The sequence below is a fragment of the Geospiza fortis genome, unplaced genomic scaffold, assembly GCF_000277835.1.
Source record: "Geospiza fortis unplaced genomic scaffold, GeoFor_1.0 scaffold70, whole genome shotgun sequence".
Classification (NCBI taxonomy): domain Eukaryota; kingdom Metazoa; phylum Chordata; class Aves; order Passeriformes; family Thraupidae; genus Geospiza; species Geospiza fortis.
Window position 1 is genome coordinate 8,651,540 of NW_005054317.1, and position 18,311 is coordinate 8,669,850.

The window sequence follows — 18,311 nt, forward strand, 5'->3', positions numbered from 1 at the left end:
CTCTGATGCAGGTTTAACTGATTTTTATATTTGCCTGACTCTAAAATGCAAATCGGGAACACAGTGCTAGCAAATTTGGAGCATTGCAGTCCCCATTTATAGGGAGCTTCCTCTTCCAAGCGCTTTTGGAGAATGAACAAGAGATTTAAAAAATAACACAGTCCATTTTAAGAGGTAGATGCACAATTATATACAAGTAAAACTTGGAGCACTAGGGGCTCATTTTTCTGACAGACCAGCTTAACAGCACTAGGGACAATGTATTTTAAAAGCAGCTGAACCAGCACAGGTTGCACTAGCAGTCCTTTCCCTTTGCATAAGCAAGGGCATAATTACATGCTTACAATGCATTTTGGATTTGCACAATTGGGCAGCCCTACACGTGTATCTGGAATGGCAGCCTCCATGTGGAAATGGCTTGCCTATTGCAGCTATTTCATGTTTAAAAGTAGCCACAAACACACACATGCACAAAAGAACTCCATCAGTGCTCATTACAGGGTATTGTGTCCATTGGCACAGATGGAAAACCTGCATGGGGAGGATGTCAGCATATTAATTCCTGAGAACCAAAGGCTGCAAAATCAAAATGTGGATTTGATCACTGGAAGGGATTTGGAAAGGCAGAGTTTGCAAAGTATTATCACTGTTTCCAATGTGTGTAGGGATCTCAGGTACACCTGCAGGCTGTCCCAGCAAAAGGAAACTGGGATCTGTTTCAATCCTGCATACTGACTTCAAGCACCCTAATTAACCACTCAACAGTAGGGCTTGTTGCTAATAACTCAGCTGGCTTTCCTGTGTGTTGAATGGGTTTGTTACTGGAATTTTATTTGCTTTAAGAAGTGTAATTTAGCATAAGAGATAGGTATAATATTTATTGAAGAAAAATAACCAAGAAATGCAAATAATTGCTAGTAATGTGTGAGGGTCAAATGCAACAACAGTATTTGAAAAATAGGTTTTGATCCATTGCAATTTGTCCAGCAAATAGAACAAATAATTATGAAAATTTCTACCATATGGGAAGAAAATAGAACAAAATACCTTTGTGTTTTGAAGGCATTCTGCTTGTTCTTCCTTTGATATGAGACTTCAGAAGAGACCTCGCTTTGGTGTCTGTGGATAACGTGCTGTAGCTTCTGCTTTGTGTTCTCTCACAAACTTCTGAAGCTGCAAAGAGGAAAGAGTGGGAAATGAGAAGATGCAAACAGAAAATGCAGGCAGCAGTGTATTTTACATCAGAATGTGGGACTGCTACATTTCACCTTTGTATCTTTTGCAGGAGGAATTGGGTGCCTTGGTTATGACAGAGGACAGACACGGAAATGTCTTGATGCAGTGGAGATTTATAACCCTGATGGAGACTTTTGGAGGGATGGACCCCCTATGCCTTCTCCCCTCCTTTCCTTACGAACCAACTCCACCAGTGCAGGCTGCGTGGAAGGGAAGCTGTACCTCTGTGGAGGATTTCATGGAGCAGGTACTAAAATGAGTCCAGCATGCTCTGTGTAGTTAAAATCAGTTCCACTGGACACAGACTGACCTGATGAGTGATCAGCCCTATCAGGTGGCACTGGCATGCCCTGGAGTCACAGACCTGATTCTGCACTTTGGCCTGCCAGCTCCTAATGTCAACATGAATTGGGTTCTGTTTAACTTTTGCTTTTTTCCTTCACAAAACACAAAAATTTAAGGATGTTTCTGATCTGTTTCTAAACCTGTCCAAATCTAAAACCTCAGCAGAATTATTCTGGGTTCACTTTTAGAGTTAGAGAAATGAGGAGCTTAGTGTTTTATGGACATTAGAGAACTTGGGCACGTTTTTTGAAGATTAAGGCCCTGTCCATCAGCCCTTAGCTATGTTATCTCACTCTGCCTGCTTACTTACATGCTTTTTGTAATCAATGTTGAAAAACCTTGTGTACTTAATGAGGGCCCTGGGTAGGGAACTGAGATACAAAATGGCTGAAGATCCAGATCTGGTGATTTTAAATAATCTTAGCCCCAGGGACACCTTTCTTCTTTTAAGTCTTCTTCCTTCCAACTTTGCTTAGCCTTATCTAGATCTCCAGCGCCTATAACCTATTTTTTTTCATTATAAATGCAAAGGATTGCAAAACAAGCACACTTAAATGATTCTGCTATGAACAGCTGCCACCCCAAATTCCTTTCTAGGAGAAAGCAATAGCACAGATAGCAATAGCAGTTATCCAGTGCTAATAAATATCATGTCAGCCTCACTGTTGACCAGGAATAGTGGTATCACTGGGAGATATGTCCTTCTCATTACAGTTTTACTTGTGTAACAAGCTCTAAACTTAAAGCTGCTGTTATTTTAGAATGAGGATTTTCATCAGCTAGTTCACAACTTGCCTTCTGCTTTCATTCGCTACTGTTTGAGGAAGCTGCTTCCTGAAAAGAATTGTTAGGCATGTTCCATGTCATCTCTGATGGAAGTTCTGTGACGTCAGAGAAATTTTGCTTATCACAAATCTCTGTGTTTCCATAGCAAACCTTGTGCCATTCTAGTTGTGTTTTTTCTCAGCAACATTATGAAAGAGCCTAAAGTCAGTGGGTAAAAATTTCAAAAGGCTAATCATGGGAAGTGGTTGAGTCACCATCCCTGGAGGGAGATAAAAGATGTGTAGATGAGGAGCTTGGGTACGTGGTTTAGTGGTGGGCTTGGCAGTGCTGGGTTAATGGTTGGACTGGATGATCTTAAAGCTCTTTTTCACCCTAAACAATTTGATGACTCTGTGATCATTAACAGTGAAAAATGAAGCAATTTTTTCCAGATGACTAACAGATTAATATGAGATTTTCTGACTAGTGTAACTTCAGAGCCATAAAAAACACTTTCTGTACAATGCCACCACGTTCTGTCACTGAGTCATGTATAAAGGGTGGTTGTTCTGGGAGAGGCTGAAAGTCCTCCTGTGGATTTCAAGAAGGCTGTCTTTTGTATATTTGTATAATGCCAGCTCAATGGGGTCCTGATTCCTCCTCTACCATTGCAATATCTGTCATTATGTATAGAACTCCTTTGTACTAATAGTGTTATTTAGATTGGAAAACAAGAAGTCAAAGTTAGAAAATGCCAGTTTTGCAGTTACCTGTGCAACCTGAATTCTGACCCCCTACATGAGCATTCTGTACACCAGTAAAGAAGTGGTGTGCAGTTGTGCTGTTAGGCAGTCATTAACAAGGCAGCCAAAATAAGAGTCTCACTGTCAAATCAAGTGTAACCACATAGTTTAGGAGCTGAGAGGAACCTGTGCCTTAAACACAGGCTTCTTAATGTGGCTTGCAAGTTAGTACAGGAAAAGGGCTTTCTAAATGGTCACAACAAAACAGCTTCTGGCTACATCATCAAGACAAGGATGGGCAGAGGCCATGAGCTGAGGGTGGAGATGTCACCTGGCTGGCCTCTCTCCCTGGCCACGTGTTCTCTGCATGCTGGAAAGGGTTCTTGCCTGATGAAGAGAGGGTTATTACTCTTTGGAGTGAGAGAGGGTTATTACTGCCACGTGGGAGCTTGGAGAGGGTGACTTGACCCTGCACTTTCACAATTACAGCTGCTCAGCAGCTTCAAGGTACAGAACAGCATGTGCTTCTGCTGCTTTAGTAGAAGATACTATTATTTTAGAATGTGTTTGTTTGGTTTTGGTCTTTGGGCTTCTTGGCATGTCACTTTGGTTTTTGTGAGGGATGTGACTGAAAGAGGATATTCCAGTTTTACAAAACATTGTAATTTATTTTCATCCAGTTGGAGTTCTTGGAACAAGCTAGAAGCACAGCTGTAGTCTTTGGGTTTTCTGCCTGCTGAATGCCAAAGGACTGCTGTGATCATTCAAGAATAAGCACAGCAAAGAAAAAAAAAGAAAGGAAAATAAGCTAAAATTACTGCTGCAATTGAAGTCTTAGCCTATAGGGCTGAAACTAACCCTCTGTATAATATAGATCTGTCCTAATCTCTTCAGCCTTCACTTGCCTTTGCATTTTCTTAAACCCACTCTTGATCCAGCAGGAAGCTGACCTGGTAAAGACATTGTTTCATGTTGATTTTTGACGGGTATGTGTCATGCTCTATATGCCTTCCTGCATGTGTATAGACCGAAGTGGATCATTAGGGCCCAGAGATGCTGTAGCCAAAGCTGAAAAGCAGCTGCTTAAAAGGCCCTACATTTGAAAGAAAGGATAAGTACTGCTCACCTACCATCTTTTCTGAGTCCCATGTGACAACTGAAGTTTTGTGATGGCAGGATTCCCATTCCATATGTATTGACTGTCACAAATCCTTGTCTGCCTGAAGGGAAGACAAATGGTGCAGCTCTAACATCATCCCCAGGAGAAAAGGAAGAAAAACTGCAGCTACTCTAGAGGAAAGTCAGCTTGGCCAGATGACAGTAGCAATAGGAGTCCTTCCAGAAGATGAGTGAACTCCAAAGTGTATTCAAGCTCCCTCTGAACTGCAAGGAATATTTTTCAGTGTTGAGATATGTTGGAAAGGCTTGTAAGGCTTCCCCTGCTGAGGCTTGCTCAAGTTAGAAGCTTGTTCAAAGCTGGCCATGGGAGAGGAAAGGGGATTAATTCAGCTGAAGCTCAGACACTTCTCTGCAGTGCCTACACTAAGACCTTGGTAACCCTGGGCTCCCTGCAGCAGATGGAGAACCACAGACACTTCAGAGGGAGATTCAGATCCTTGGTGCTTTATATCTGCTCTGAAGGAGCAGAAAGAAATTCAGAATTCAGAGGAGCTGTCCTTCTCTTAAAGCTTCATGTTTAAATCAGGATGTGAGGGATTCTAACTTGGCTTACCTAGGGCAAACACATCAAGAGCTTGGTGTCTGGTTTGATGGTGCAAACATCTGAGAGAACCTCTGTATTGTTATCACTAGCTGACTAATGTTATATGTTTTTACAGTTGTAAGCACCCAAAAAACACACTTCCTGTTTTGAATCTGTCTCCTCCTTAGTGAGACTTGCAAAACTTCATCTGTTGTCCAGTTGTTTATACAAATTATTTCATTTTCTACTAAAGCTTCTATGGTAAACAGGAGCCATTAACCTGCTTGTCTCAGCTCCAGCTCATGAAGCCTTGTGTCACAAATGTCATTTTCTAGCACTGTTGTAGCATTCATCAAGATAATCACACGTTTTAATTTTTTTCCATTAGTTTATAGTTCCGCACAGAGCAAAAGCATTACCCCAAGTATGAATACTCAGCAGGGCTCAGTGTGCAACAGCCAGCCAGATTTCTGCTAAAATACTGCCACATTGCAGCCTGACTGTACAGTGTTCTTGTTGATGTGTTTTCTTTTCATTGAACAAAAACCTGTCAAGCTGCACAGGTTGACAGCTACTGACATCAGCCTGTGCCCAGCAGAAGCAGCCTCATTAGTGTGGCTCCCTGATGGAGGGGGAGCAGCTCTTCAGGTATGCAGGATTACACCCTTATAAAATGCCTGCCAGATCAGGTTCCCTTTCTTTTTGACTGCTTCTGAGCATTATAAATGTTTTTCTGGCAGAAGTAATCAAAGAAAAGGTGTGTGCCTGCTTACTGGGGCCATGTCATCTGCTGTCATTGTCACTTGTAGCCTGTATCTGGTGGCTGGGGATTGTAGCTTTAGTTTCAGGCTATAGATGTTGGTCCAGCTGTCTGGAAACTGAAATCCAGAGCTGAGTTGTTGGGTTTTTGTGTTTTGTTTTGGTTTTTTTTTTTTACCTCAAAGCATCCTGGCTGTATCAGTGATAGTGTGGCCAGCAGGACCAGGGCAGTGACTGTCCCCCTGTACTGGGCACTGCTGAGGCCACAGCTCAAATCCTGGGTTCAGTTTTGGGCCCCTCACTACACAAAGACATTGAGGGGCTGGAGTGTCCAGAGAAGGGCAAGGGAGCTGGGGAAGGGGCTGGAGCACAAACTTCCTTGGGACTGGCTGGGGGTGTTTAGCCTGGAGAAAAGGAGGCTCAGGGGGAGCTTATGGATCTGAAAGGAAATTGTAGCCAGGTGAGGGTCGTCTCTTCTCCCAGGTGTAACAAGTGACAGGACAAGAGGAAGCAGCCTCAAGTTGCACCTGGGAAGGCTTAGACTGGGTATTAGGGAAAATTTCTTCACTAAAAGCACTGTCAAGCACCGGAATGGGCTGCCAGGGTCAGTGGTGGAATCACCATCCCCGGAGGTGTTTAAAAGCCGTGTAGGCACTGAGGGATGTGAGTTAGGGGTAGCTCGGCAGCGCTGAGTTAACGGTTGGACTTGGTGATCTTAGAGGGATTTTCCAACCTAAATTATTCTGTGATGTTAATTAAAACGCCACCTCTACTGTGATACTGTTATCCATGTGACATCAGCTGATGTGCAAAGTACAAGCACCTCAATGCAGATTATGAAATGTTTAATAGATCTGCTCTTAGCAGCACATATCCCCTAAAAGGTCTCATAATTTCATCAGGTAATGGGGCTTTTTGTGGAACTGTCTATCTATGAACTGGCAGTTTTGCCATCTCCCTCCTGTGTAGCTTAGAGCAGAGGAGGTGAATGTACTTCCCTAACATGTATATTGAAAATTTCTGTAATGTGTGTAGTTTCATGTGGTACCAGAGCTGCTTAATCCAGTTTTGGTATTTACTTACTCATATCAAGTAGAAATAATTTTTTCTCTTGAATAGTGTTACAGCCAGAGAAAGGAAGAAGGGAAGAAATATCTATGAAATGGACATACAAGAACCTAAATTATTTTGTGCTTGTAACTGTTACCCCGGATGGGTGACCATGATACAGAGTCCTACTACTTGTGTTAATTTTGATTCTTAAAAAAATAAACCCAAAAAACAACTTACAGTTAATTAATTTTCTAGTCTATTCTTCCTCATTTACATAATCTGCAATCCATGCATTGGAATAGAAGCAGCTCTGCTTGCAGCAGTGCAGAACTGTGTAGTAATTACTATATTCCAGCTGAGCTAATGAGTTTTTATCTCCACACTGCCCACTCCTAATGGCAGACTAACTTAATACTTACTTATTTTGACTAATCTCCCATGGAAGCTGTTCCCCTTAGTCTCCTCCATTATGTGATTTAGATGGAGAATCATTCCAGTGCTTGTTTTTTATTATAGTGGTTATGGAACATTACTGGAATTAAATATAGACATATTAAGGAGTCTGGCACAGTAAATACTGCACTTGTGAAGCTTGGGGGTTGAGAGATTGGAACAAAACCTGGTTCTCCAGCACCTTCCCATGTTCCCAGCTAAATAAAGCAGAGGTTCAAACCCCGGGCTGCTTATCTGCAGCACTGTTTGTTTCCCTCTGTTAAAATTTAGTGTGCACAGATGAATAATTAAAGTTCTCCTGCCCACAGTTGTTGCCATTAGAATAAATATTCCCACCAATGGAAGGGATTCAGAGCCCTTGTGTTTTGCTCTGCTCAGGGCTGCAGGCACTGCCATGGCTCTGCAGCTCACAAGCCACATCCACCCCAAAAAATGCAGCTTGACCTTTCACCAAATTCTCCCCCAGCACCAGCATGAGCTGCTGGCACTGGGAGAGACCTCTGCAAATGATGCCTGCCCAGGGAGGGCTGCTCATCTACCCTGCTCATTAGCTGGAAATGTGCTGCCATAAATGAGGCCAAATCAGGTCAGGGGAATTGCTGGGCAGCAGCACCTGCTCATTTCACATCTAAATTTGACCTTCTCACTCTCTGGAAGTGGTATTAGCTATTCAGTCCTGCTTCTTACTGAGGCTCATTTATTGTTTATAAAGGATTAATGAATGATTAATAGATATTTTAATGCATTTTAATTAATTGCTGAACAGGTCAATAGGTTGTTCAGAAACATGGCTTGTAGCCATGTATGACATCAACTGTGTTCAAAACTGTCGTGCACAGTCTAAACATGTTTTATATCTTCTATAAATTATATATGAACCCATTGTAAGGCATTTAGAAACAGTATTTCAGAACAGGCTGAGCCAAACAGTTCTTGCTCTGATTTGCTGGTTTTACCCGTATGAATTCATATTACATTCACTCTCTGCCTCTGTAACCTGTGATCTGCTATCACCTGCTTGTGAGACTGTGCATGAAAGAGGCCTTGGCCATGAAGAGCAAGCAAAATCTGGAAAGATTTTAAAAGCTTAAGCAGTTGGGTCAGTCCTAAGGATAACAGCTGAAGCAACTGAATTAGGAGCTCCCTTCTGTAGACCAGCCCATTCTTTATATATGTATTTAATTTTCGTATCCATTGATTTGTGAGTGAATGGGTGGCTCATTAATCTATGGTCCTGAAGAATTGCACAGCAGATCAGGACGAGAGAGGACCTGTCTATGAGAATGAATATCTTACCTTACTCCATGCAGGTGCTGGGAAAACAGCAAGCTGCCACAGTGGTAAATTGAAGCCCCCACCTTCCTCCCAGCTTTGGGTGTGTCTGGTGGGATACACTGCCTGGGTACTTCACCTGGCCAGCCTTAAACAGCCCAGCCAAGCTCCCTCTCCTGTGGATTCTCTGCCTGCTCCTGCCCACAGGCACAGATGATGGATGGCCCTGACCTAGTGAGGGTGCTGCCTGTGTCTCACTGGTAGAGTCAGGGAGCAGCTCTCGCACACAAATGGGATTGAAGGCTACAGACTCGATGAACTTATTATTTTTCCTACTGCAAATGAGGAGCCAGGACATCTGGTAGTAATGATCTAAATGCACTTCTATCCCATTGTGACACAAATATGAATTCCCAGGTCACCTAACTCCACCTCATGTAATTATGAAAGCAGCTATTAGTGGTGAGGAAGATAAGTAGCAGAGGCTAGTCCCATGTGTTTGAAATCATTCTCTGGTGCAGCTAATGGCATGAAAAAACAGGTACAAACCAGCAGTGGAGACTGAACTGATCCAAGGCAGCTCTGGGTGGCTGTTTGGTGTCAAGAACTGGGCAAACAAGGGAAAGAAACACCTGAGTAAATATTTCAAGGACTGTTGAATTGGCAAGCACCTTGTGATATTCAGGTGCTTTTTTCCATGACAAGAACAGAGCAGACAGCATTTCAACTGCTACAGGTTTGGTGTCTTTTTTTAAAATTTATTTATATAAATTGATCTATGGCAAAAGAATACTGAGCATATTAGGAACCTTCAAACTGGAAAGGAAAAAAGGTTGTTGTATCAGCCTGAGAACCAACACTAGGAGGAGCTCAGACAAGTGGCCTGTGAGGATGTCCTAGGGCACAGATCTCCAGGACAGATGTGACACCGAGGCTTTTCCCAGCACACAAGGTGGTCCTGCTCTGAATGAAGTTGCTGAGGTGCTGCTGGTCATCTAACAGTGTGTCAGTGTGGCTCTGTCACTGCTGGAAGGCAGGGGAACTTGTCCCAGAATACTTTTTTTGTTGTTGTTATCTTTGCTCTGCACTGTTGCAGAGGCATCATGACTTGTGGCTTGGCACCTGCTCTCACTGTCTTCACCACTCTGCTTCCTCATTCCTGTGCTGCACCAACCTCCCAGCTGATGTCCATGGGCTTCTGCAAGAAACAATGAAATATCAACCACATTCCAGCAAACTTGCCATAGGTGTCACTCCAGTGAATGGAGATTCAGAATGGGTTGTTTTGTTTTTTGTTTTTTTTTAAGTTCAATCCTCTGGACAATGAGCAGGCTACAGCGGAATGAATTTATTTGTCTTGGCTTACAAATGTAATAGCTGTGTGCTTAGTAGTCCTGGATGAAGCATGGATTTTCTACCTGCTAAGCATATTGCTTAATTCTTCTACATCTGCCTCCCTTTAGCCCTCTCAACTCAAAACCTGACAATTGTACCTCAATTTTCAGTTACAAATGAGAAAGAAAGGTCCAAAAAAGGTGGTAATAAATACTATTGTAATATGGAAAGTTGTTCTTTCATTCCCAGCCTTCAAATCAGAATTGCAATGTGATTAAAAAAAATCCATCAAAACACCCACAAAGAAACAAACCCCAACAAAGCAAAAAAACCCAAAAAACAAAACAAAAAACCAACAACAACAAAACAGATGAAAAAGCAGATGAAATATTTATGTTGCCTGCAGTCATACTGTGTGTCTTTCCAAGAATCGTTCATCCTGATTTATGTTCAATCCTGATTCAAATGGCATGAGAAAACTTATGGCATAAAATGAAGTGTGGCCATATTTGGGGAGTGAGTCACAAACCTTTCCAAGAAAAAACAAGATTGTGTATGTGAAAGGCAGGCAATCACTTACTGAAAATTAATATTTTTGTTCTTTCTGCACATTCAAGGAAAAAAATAATGTGAAAGAGTGTTTTGTTTGCAGACCAGAATATAAAAGTTAATCTTAAAACTAATTTTGCTTTGACTACTGTATTTGCATATATAAAATAGAGTTTTAAGAGTCATAAATGGAACATTTTCAGGTGTAATTTAAGTCTTGCACTGGGAAGAGATGGATTTGTAGGCTCACTGTTAACCTTTAGTCTGGACTTGTACATCAAGAGGGCAAAACTGTACCCAAAGAGTTCTGACTCTTTAACACACCACAATTTCTGGTGGGGATTAAGTTACACTGGGATTAATGATCCCTCTGCTGGTTTAGCCTCTTTCGTTCCTGAGTATGAAAAAATCACTGTTTTACTGCTGGAAAAGGATCTGCATCAGGGTTAGGTTTGTACAATTGGAATAATTCTAATCTAAAGTGGTTTAAATCCCATGCAGAAAAACACAGTGTAAGAAAGTTTCTTAAAACTTCTCATGGTTAAACAAGAAGATGCAGAAAAACAATGCCTCGTTTTGTAGAAATAAAATGAGTGAAACCCTTTCATTAGGTGAGGTGCTCGTCTGGTGAGGCAGCATAATGCTGAGGACAGAGAGTTGTGTGCATGGCTTTTTAAGAAGGTAATCTCTGCAATACAGCCAATTTCATTTAGTAGGTGTCACATGATTCTCCTGTGAGCAAAATAATCTGCTATGATATTGCCTTTTTAAAATTGCAATTAGATAAGGCAAATCAATGAAGAAGAATCAGGAATTATTTGTACCTTTGAGCTGTTTATTGGGATTAAAGCCCAAATCCAGCATTATAGCCTGGAATCAAAGGTGACATTCTCTTTGGAAAGCACCACCTTTTCTGTTGTTTTTACCAAGAAAAAATAAGATTAAAAAGAAGGCTTAGGAACTGAAGGTTTTCAACTCATTTTTCTTTTAAATAGAAAAGGTGTAATGTTTTTTTCTGAAGTATGACTATTTTGAGCAGTGCTTTGCCTCACATGAACTTTCTCATCTAAACGGTGCTGCTTAATTTCTTTTAAACAAGATAAGACTAGAGAAATTATTGCTTCTCTTGACTCTTTTTTCTCTCCCAAGGGTTAAGAGTTAACTAACACTGCTTGTGCTGCAAAGCAGAATTTCTAGCGTGGAACAAACCCAATCAGAATATCCCACAGAAAAGGGAAACAAGGGACATAAAGGTTGAGAGTCACCCAGGTCAGGAAAAAACACAGCGAGGCTTTTAAGGAAGGGTTGCTGAATCTGCCTTTGATGTTTTAATTATGAATTCTTTTTCTGAAGTGTTGCAATCACTCACAGAATGTCTTGGTTCCAGCATTTGATTATTTTTCCTGTGTTTGTCTCATTTTTGTCCTCATCCATGCCAAAGAAAATCCAGGCATAAAAATTTATTGCGTAAAAGAGATGATCTAATAAAAAACCACAGAGACAGGAGCCTCCTGTGTCACAGCTTTGGTCTGTTTGTGTTCCTGTATTTGCCTCAGGAAAAACCTCTTCACTCTTGCAGGGTCACACAGGAGTTTGCTGGTAGTGGCACATGTTATTTGTTTGTTCTTTTTCAATTGTGTCTTCTCTCTTCACATGTAAATGGCTTTTTTAGCAGCTTGCTGTCTTCTGTCTTGAATGGCTGCAGCCTTCCAATGTATTCTTATCCTCCTATAAAGTCCAGTTTCAATAAGCAATCCATCATAACCTGTTTCACAAAAAGGAATGGAACAAAGACTGTTCAGATGAGACTGTATCCTGCAATCTTACTCAAAGCTCCTGGAGAGTAAGCTTGTGGAGATCCATGAGAGCCCCAGAGGTCTGGCTCTGGACCAACAAAAGTTACACCACAATAAATTGTGACATAACAGGGGGGAAATAAGAACAGGTTGTGGAAGCTGGGGCAGAAAAGCTGTGCTGCCCTCCTGTATCCAGATGAAAGAGGGTGATGGTGAATGGGTGGTGAGTGGATTCCTTAGATAAGCATGACAAAAATGTGCACAAATGTCCACAAAACTTGTGCAACATCCATGTTCAGGACCTGCTGAAAACAGAACTGTCCTGTACCCACTCAGCAAGGGAGCCATTCCTGGGAGGAGGAGTCTTGTTTCCATCTGACCTCCCTGCATCCCAAAGCTCCTCCTTGCAGGGGAGCCTGGGGAGTATTTTAAATCCCACCACACTGCATCATTATAACATCAACACCAATTTTGCATGGAACCTAAACCATGACAGCACTGTCTTGGGGTACTCAACCCCCAGAGCTGCTGTCCCTGGAGAAATATGTGGTCTGTTTCCAACATGAGAAACAATCTGTGTCTCTGGGTGCTCTTCTGCTTTCATTCTTTTGCCTTCTTCAATCCTTTAGTGTCAGTTACATGTAAGGGCAGTGCCCAAACTATGAGGTGCAATTGGTAGGTGTGAGATAGGGCTGTTGCTGGGGGTTTGTTTGTATTTAAAAATTCCCATAAGGGATAACTGAATGGGAATCTCACTCTGGAGCCTGTAAATTTTATCCTGTCACCAGTCTCTTAAGACTCAATAAAACAGCATTGAGTATTCAATGTTTCTTGCTATGATGGTTCTTATCCTGGTACCTGTGAAGTGTCTGTCCTTGGAAGTCTGAGACCTGGCTTTTAAAATATCTCCCCTGAGGCTCATCTGACAGCAAAGCACATGCATGTCCTCAGCTCAAAATAAGGAAAACTTACGCTAAAGTTACTTGCTGTGAGAAAGCAACTTTAAGATGAAAAGAAAAAGTGAGCAGAAATGAAAGATGGTTTTATTTTTAGGAAAGATTGGTTTTGAGTAACAATTGTTGCAGAGCTCAGGACTCTTGTTAGCAAAGGAAGGGTTTGTAGTCTTGTATATTTTAATATAGCACTGCTGGTTCTCTGCATCATGGTGATTCTTTTATGTTTTGTTTGTCTTTGTAAAAAGCTTCTAGTCTGGAGATTGGCTGTGATTTAGTGGCATTCTTCTAACCTGCCTGTCCATGACAAATTCCTCAGCATTTCAGAACATCTAAAGTTCATCTAGAGCCTTGGAGGCTTTTTCTGTCTTTATTTCTCCCTAAATCACAGGATGTCCAGACTCTGCACCCAAGAAAAGCCATAGTATTGGAGTGCTCCCTGCAGCCTGAGAATTGCATCTTGGCTGGGGCAAAGAAAAGAACACACTGCATGCAGGCGTGCTTGTGAACAAGAGGCAATACTCTGTCTCTAAAAGATGAGCATCGGACCATTGACTACAGGATAAAATGCCACCTGCATACTTGTACAAAGATGGAGCACTTGATGCTTTTGTCTCTGCACCTGGCACCCAGAGTTTGAGGACTGAATGCACTGTGGAGATTTCCATCTGCACTATTTAATTTGCTGTATGTTGTCAGTACCACAGAAATTACCTTTTTATTTTCCCTTTCAGTAGGCTCATAATAACAACTGCCCAAACCTCTTGGATCCTGTTTGACTTGCCCCCTGCTGCTGTTGCCTTTGTTTTTCAGCTCGTCATGAAGTGATCACCAAGGAGATCCTGGAGCTGGACACGTGGGAGAACCAGTGGAACGTGGTGGCCACCAACGTCCTCATGCACGACAGTTACGACGTGTGCCTCGTGGCTCGGCTGAACCCACGGGATCTGATCCCTCCTCCTCCAGATTTAGTGGACCAATAGAAGTTCAGGGGCTCTCAGTGCTTCCAGATTCTGCAGAGACTGAAGAATTTGGGGAGAAAAATGCTGCACTGGCTCTGGATCACAGCTGGGTCCCACCCAGAGGGAAGGGCAACATGTGCTTAAGGACATAATTGCCTTTGAGCTGTGCTTCTCTGATGATGCTTAATCTGATAGTTCTGGTGCTCTGCACTTATGTGCTTGAAAGCCAAGGTTGTCCAGCCTTTGTGTGTGGCTCTGCATCTTCAGTCTGGCTGTGCAAGCTCCAGTGCTGGGTGAAGCCTGGGCTGCTGGGGCTCCTTGCCTGACAGGCACAGTGGCAGCCCAGGGCTCAGCTCACAGCAGACACATGGCAGAAAGCTCTAGCCAGGGAAATCCCTCCTTTGCTGTTCATCCCACTTGGATCTACTATCTCCCCAGGAAGCTAAGAAATAGAGTAAGTCAGCTGATGAAAAACAAGTGCCAGGCTGTAATTGACTGATGCAAAGGTAAAACATAGAAAAGCCTTTGTTTGAAACAAAATCCCATTAGCCAAGGTCCATTAGCCAAGAACACCAGCTCCTGCAAACACTATCTAAAGCACAGACACTACAGTCAAGACATCCTGTCTTTGCTAGTAGACCTGAACCTGTGCTGGTAGAAAACTAATCCTTTGGCAGCAAATCACAAATGAGTCTTTCAGTAGGGTTAGTAGGCAGTCTCTATCAAAGACAAGAAAAATCTTAAATTTTCACATAAATCCTATTTATTGCAAAGCCTGGTATGACCAGGATCTTAGAGCTCAGTTAGGAAACTTCCCTTGAGAGATTAATAAGGGGATGCCAACTAAAAAGTAATAAAGGAGACCAGTATTATCTGCATATCAGCCTTGCAGCTACAGGGAAAGGAGAGATGTGCTAAACAATAAATGTTTCTGTAACAGCTTTAATGGAGGCTAATAAGGCTAATTCTCTACCAACAGAATTGGCTATAATCACAGGGAAGAGGAACAATTCAAACAGTGCTTCTGAAGGCAGTGTTAGCCTTTGTAGGGCCTGAAGACAGTAGGTTAGAGTGAAAATTGCTATCCCATTTGAATTACCAGTAACTGTTCATCAGTTCTCTGGTGCCTGCCTTGCAGTGTATCTGTCACTGCCTGGGCAGTGCAGACAGGAGAAGTGGAAACCTCATGGTGCTCTTGGGCCACAGCTGTAAATGGCAGCATGTTGCAATGCAGACTGCATGCCACAGGCAAACATAAGACTAAACTATGATATTGTGTGAGAATAATCATTGCCAGCAAGAAGTGGCTTTTGATAACTACAAAAGCAGCAACAAAAATGGAACAAAAAAAAAAAAAGGCAAAGAAATGAGGGAGTCTGTCAGGCAGTTTACCCATAGTTACTTCCAGGATTTGTATTTTAGAGCATCTCAATTTTCTCATTCAATCATGTTTTAGGCTGCAAAAACGCCAGCTTTCTTTGTTGCTTTTTCGACGGCAGTGCTCTGCTTATGGCAGAGAGAGATGGAGAAGATGATCCAAAAGCCCTTTCCCAATTTCAACTTTTGTTATTCAGTAGTTATTCTATAAATATCCCATGGGAATATTAAGCTGTCATGTAAAAACTTTAAGAAGGAGGACGACTAATTTTTCCTGATAATTCTTGTAGGACACTGAGGAATGCTCAGACAAGAAGGGATTTGAGGGGAAGAAATTAAGGAAAACACATAGAAAAGGAGTAAATCCATGAGCCTTACAGCTAATTGCTTGTCTCCCTTTGCATTTCCCATCAGAATGTGTGCCACAGCCTAAACATGAACTCTTGTGTTTGCATAATTTCTCTATTATTCAGCCATCCTTTTTTCTTTCCATTGCTCATATAGGTTATCATCTGCCTAGAACAGAGTTGTGACAACCAGGAACTTCAGCAGTACAAATCAGTGACCAGTTCCTAAAATCTCAACCCCTCTGTTCATCAAGTGCAGTTGTCGGTGTAAGATCAAGAAAGCAAACTCTACTTTAATAAGTTTTTAAACTAAATCAGTGAAAAGTTCTTCCGATCAATAACCATCCAATACTGGAAATTCTTTGACTTTTGCTGTTACTGTGAAATAAAGGTAATTTTGTTTTAATTTCTCTACAAGGCTCTTAAGGCAGCTGGAAGCAATGCTCTTGAGCATCCATTGTTTCCTTGTGAAACATCAAATTCTGCAATTGTACCTACTGGTTTTGCTTTTTTCTTTTCTTTTTTCTTTTTTCTTTTTTTGTTTTTTTTTTTTTTTGCTTTAATGGATTTTTTTTTGATCTTTGGTCTCTGCTCTGTGGTCTATTCCTTACAGTCCTTGTGGTTTAAAGCCTGGGCTAACCTACTGGATTGCACTCCCTAAAAGACAGTCTATTTGGAATATTTCAAGGGAAGAAGGGAGATATTTGCAATCTTTCATTAGTAATATTTGACCATGTGTGTGAAACTCAGCTGGCACACTCCAATTAAACTTTTATTTCAGTATTGAGCTGGCTGTTTCTTTCTCACTTCATATGTTTTGCTTTTAAGACTGATATTTAATGAGCTGGATGGAAGGAAAGCATATACTCTGAGAAGGTCTGTCTTGATAACTGAGGAGAGTAATGACATACATTTTATATATTGGCCTTGCAGTCAGTGAGCCTGAGCTGCACTGGGCAGTTAACTGGATTTTTTTCATGCAGCAGGGCCAAGTGACCTTCCCTCATATTCACTGAGCATCACCTTTCCTGCTGCCCACAGGGTCTGGCTGCCAGGTGGGACCCCCATGTGTCTGTCTCTGTTTCTGCCCAAGTCAGAATGTCTAGCACTATTTATGAAGCAGGGGAATGTTTGGGGTTTTTTCCTGGATTAAATATCTAGAATGGGGGCACTAACTTCTTAATTTTATGTGGGCCCTGTGCAGTTCCTGGGTTGCCTTTGGGATAACTAAAATTTCCAAACCAGTATTTGAAAGTGCTGCTCATCTGAGGCAGGCAGAAGTAGCAAGCATGCTTATTGAGAGGTATAGATCTCAGCCAACATCCCTCTGAGAGTATAAGAATCTGCAGCTCTGCTACGTCCATGGGTAATCTCACATTGCTGTCAAAGTCCTTAAGAGTCTTAACTTCTTCTATGACAAAACCTGATACAAGCAAAAAATAAATTACAGAGTATGCATTCTCCAACCTCCACCCAGTGTGGGTTTCACTGAAATAATATTTCACTGCAGCCCCTTTCCACCTGAGCAGCAGTTGGCTTAGTGTTTCATCAAGGCTGAATTTACATCATCCATAACTCTAAAATGCAAGCAGTGCTGGAAGCTGCCAGCTGTTTAAATGGGTGGGGAGTTTATGGAGCAAAAGCATTTACCACAGTTTCACTTGAGGTGCTGAAGTACTTCACTGGTTCCCATATATGAAGAAAAATGTTGGAATGGCAGCTGGTCACATGGCACACAGGGAATAAAGCAAAAAAGTGAAATGCTACAAAAAGCTAACCAAAGCTCCCAATTTTTAACCCCAGCTAATGTTTTATTTTGAAATTGTCCATAGATAACTGACTTCATAAAGATCCCTGCAGATTTCTCATGTCTGTTTCCACACATGTGGTCAAACAGGAAACCATCAGGCATCTGACTGCTCACCCTCACCCAGCACTGCTGGGGTTGCTTGCCTGGGTCTCAGTCCCTGCCCACAACAGGCAAACACACACTGCATTTTGCACGTGAGCAATACTGAAATTTATGGAGCAGTGTCTGTATTGTGTTCCAGCAGACACACATTGCCACTCAGAAAGCCTTGATTTGCCAAATAAATATTGCCTTGGTGCACACAGAGCTGTCAGCTCTTCTACCAGCACTCCCAAATATGCTCCAGGTAAGCAGCTGAGGAAGTATCTGTACAAGGGGGTGACAACAGAGGTGGGAAGTGCTCCCAGAGTGTTACAACATGTGGTGGATTTGGCCCTGAATCTCCTGATTCTGTTTTTATTCCTCTGCTTGAGATGTGTACTGAGATCCATGATCATGTTCCAATCAGTGAAAAAAATAAAAGAAACTAGAATATATTTTTTAGTATTACAATATATTCATAAAGATCTATGTTGCTTTTCTGCTGATTTGGAAGACAATGACATTCTTTTAATAAGCTGTATGCCTAGTGATTGCTGTCTTAGCTACGGGGGTGGTCCCTTTCACTGGCTGCTCCCTTAATGGATTATGTAGCTCCTCTGAAAATAAGTTTCATGAATCACAATGCTTTGAATCACCTGGTCAGAAATTCAGTTTTCATTTGCAAATGTCTGTAGCTCTCCCTACAGCTTTTCAAGGGGACTCTAGCTCCAGCTTCAAAGAAAAGCTATTTCACCCACAATTGTGCTCAGCAG

General features: G+C 41.9%; 1 protein-coding gene across 1 annotated transcript in view; it reads left to right on the forward strand.

Annotated features, from left to right (window-relative positions):
* The window catches only part of KBTBD12 (kelch repeat and BTB domain containing 12), a 28,729-nt gene extending 14,785 nt beyond the window's left edge, over positions 1 to 13,944 (forward strand). Inside the window, exons 4-5 of the mRNA XM_005420218.1 lie at positions 1,286 to 1,483; positions 13,775 to 13,944. Of these exons, the coding sequence (XP_005420275.1) occupies positions 1,286 to 1,483; positions 13,775 to 13,944 (368 nt within the window). The remainder of the gene's footprint in view (positions 1 to 1,285; positions 1,484 to 13,774) is intronic.
* The last annotated feature ends 4,367 nt before the right edge of the window (positions 13,945 to 18,311 follow it).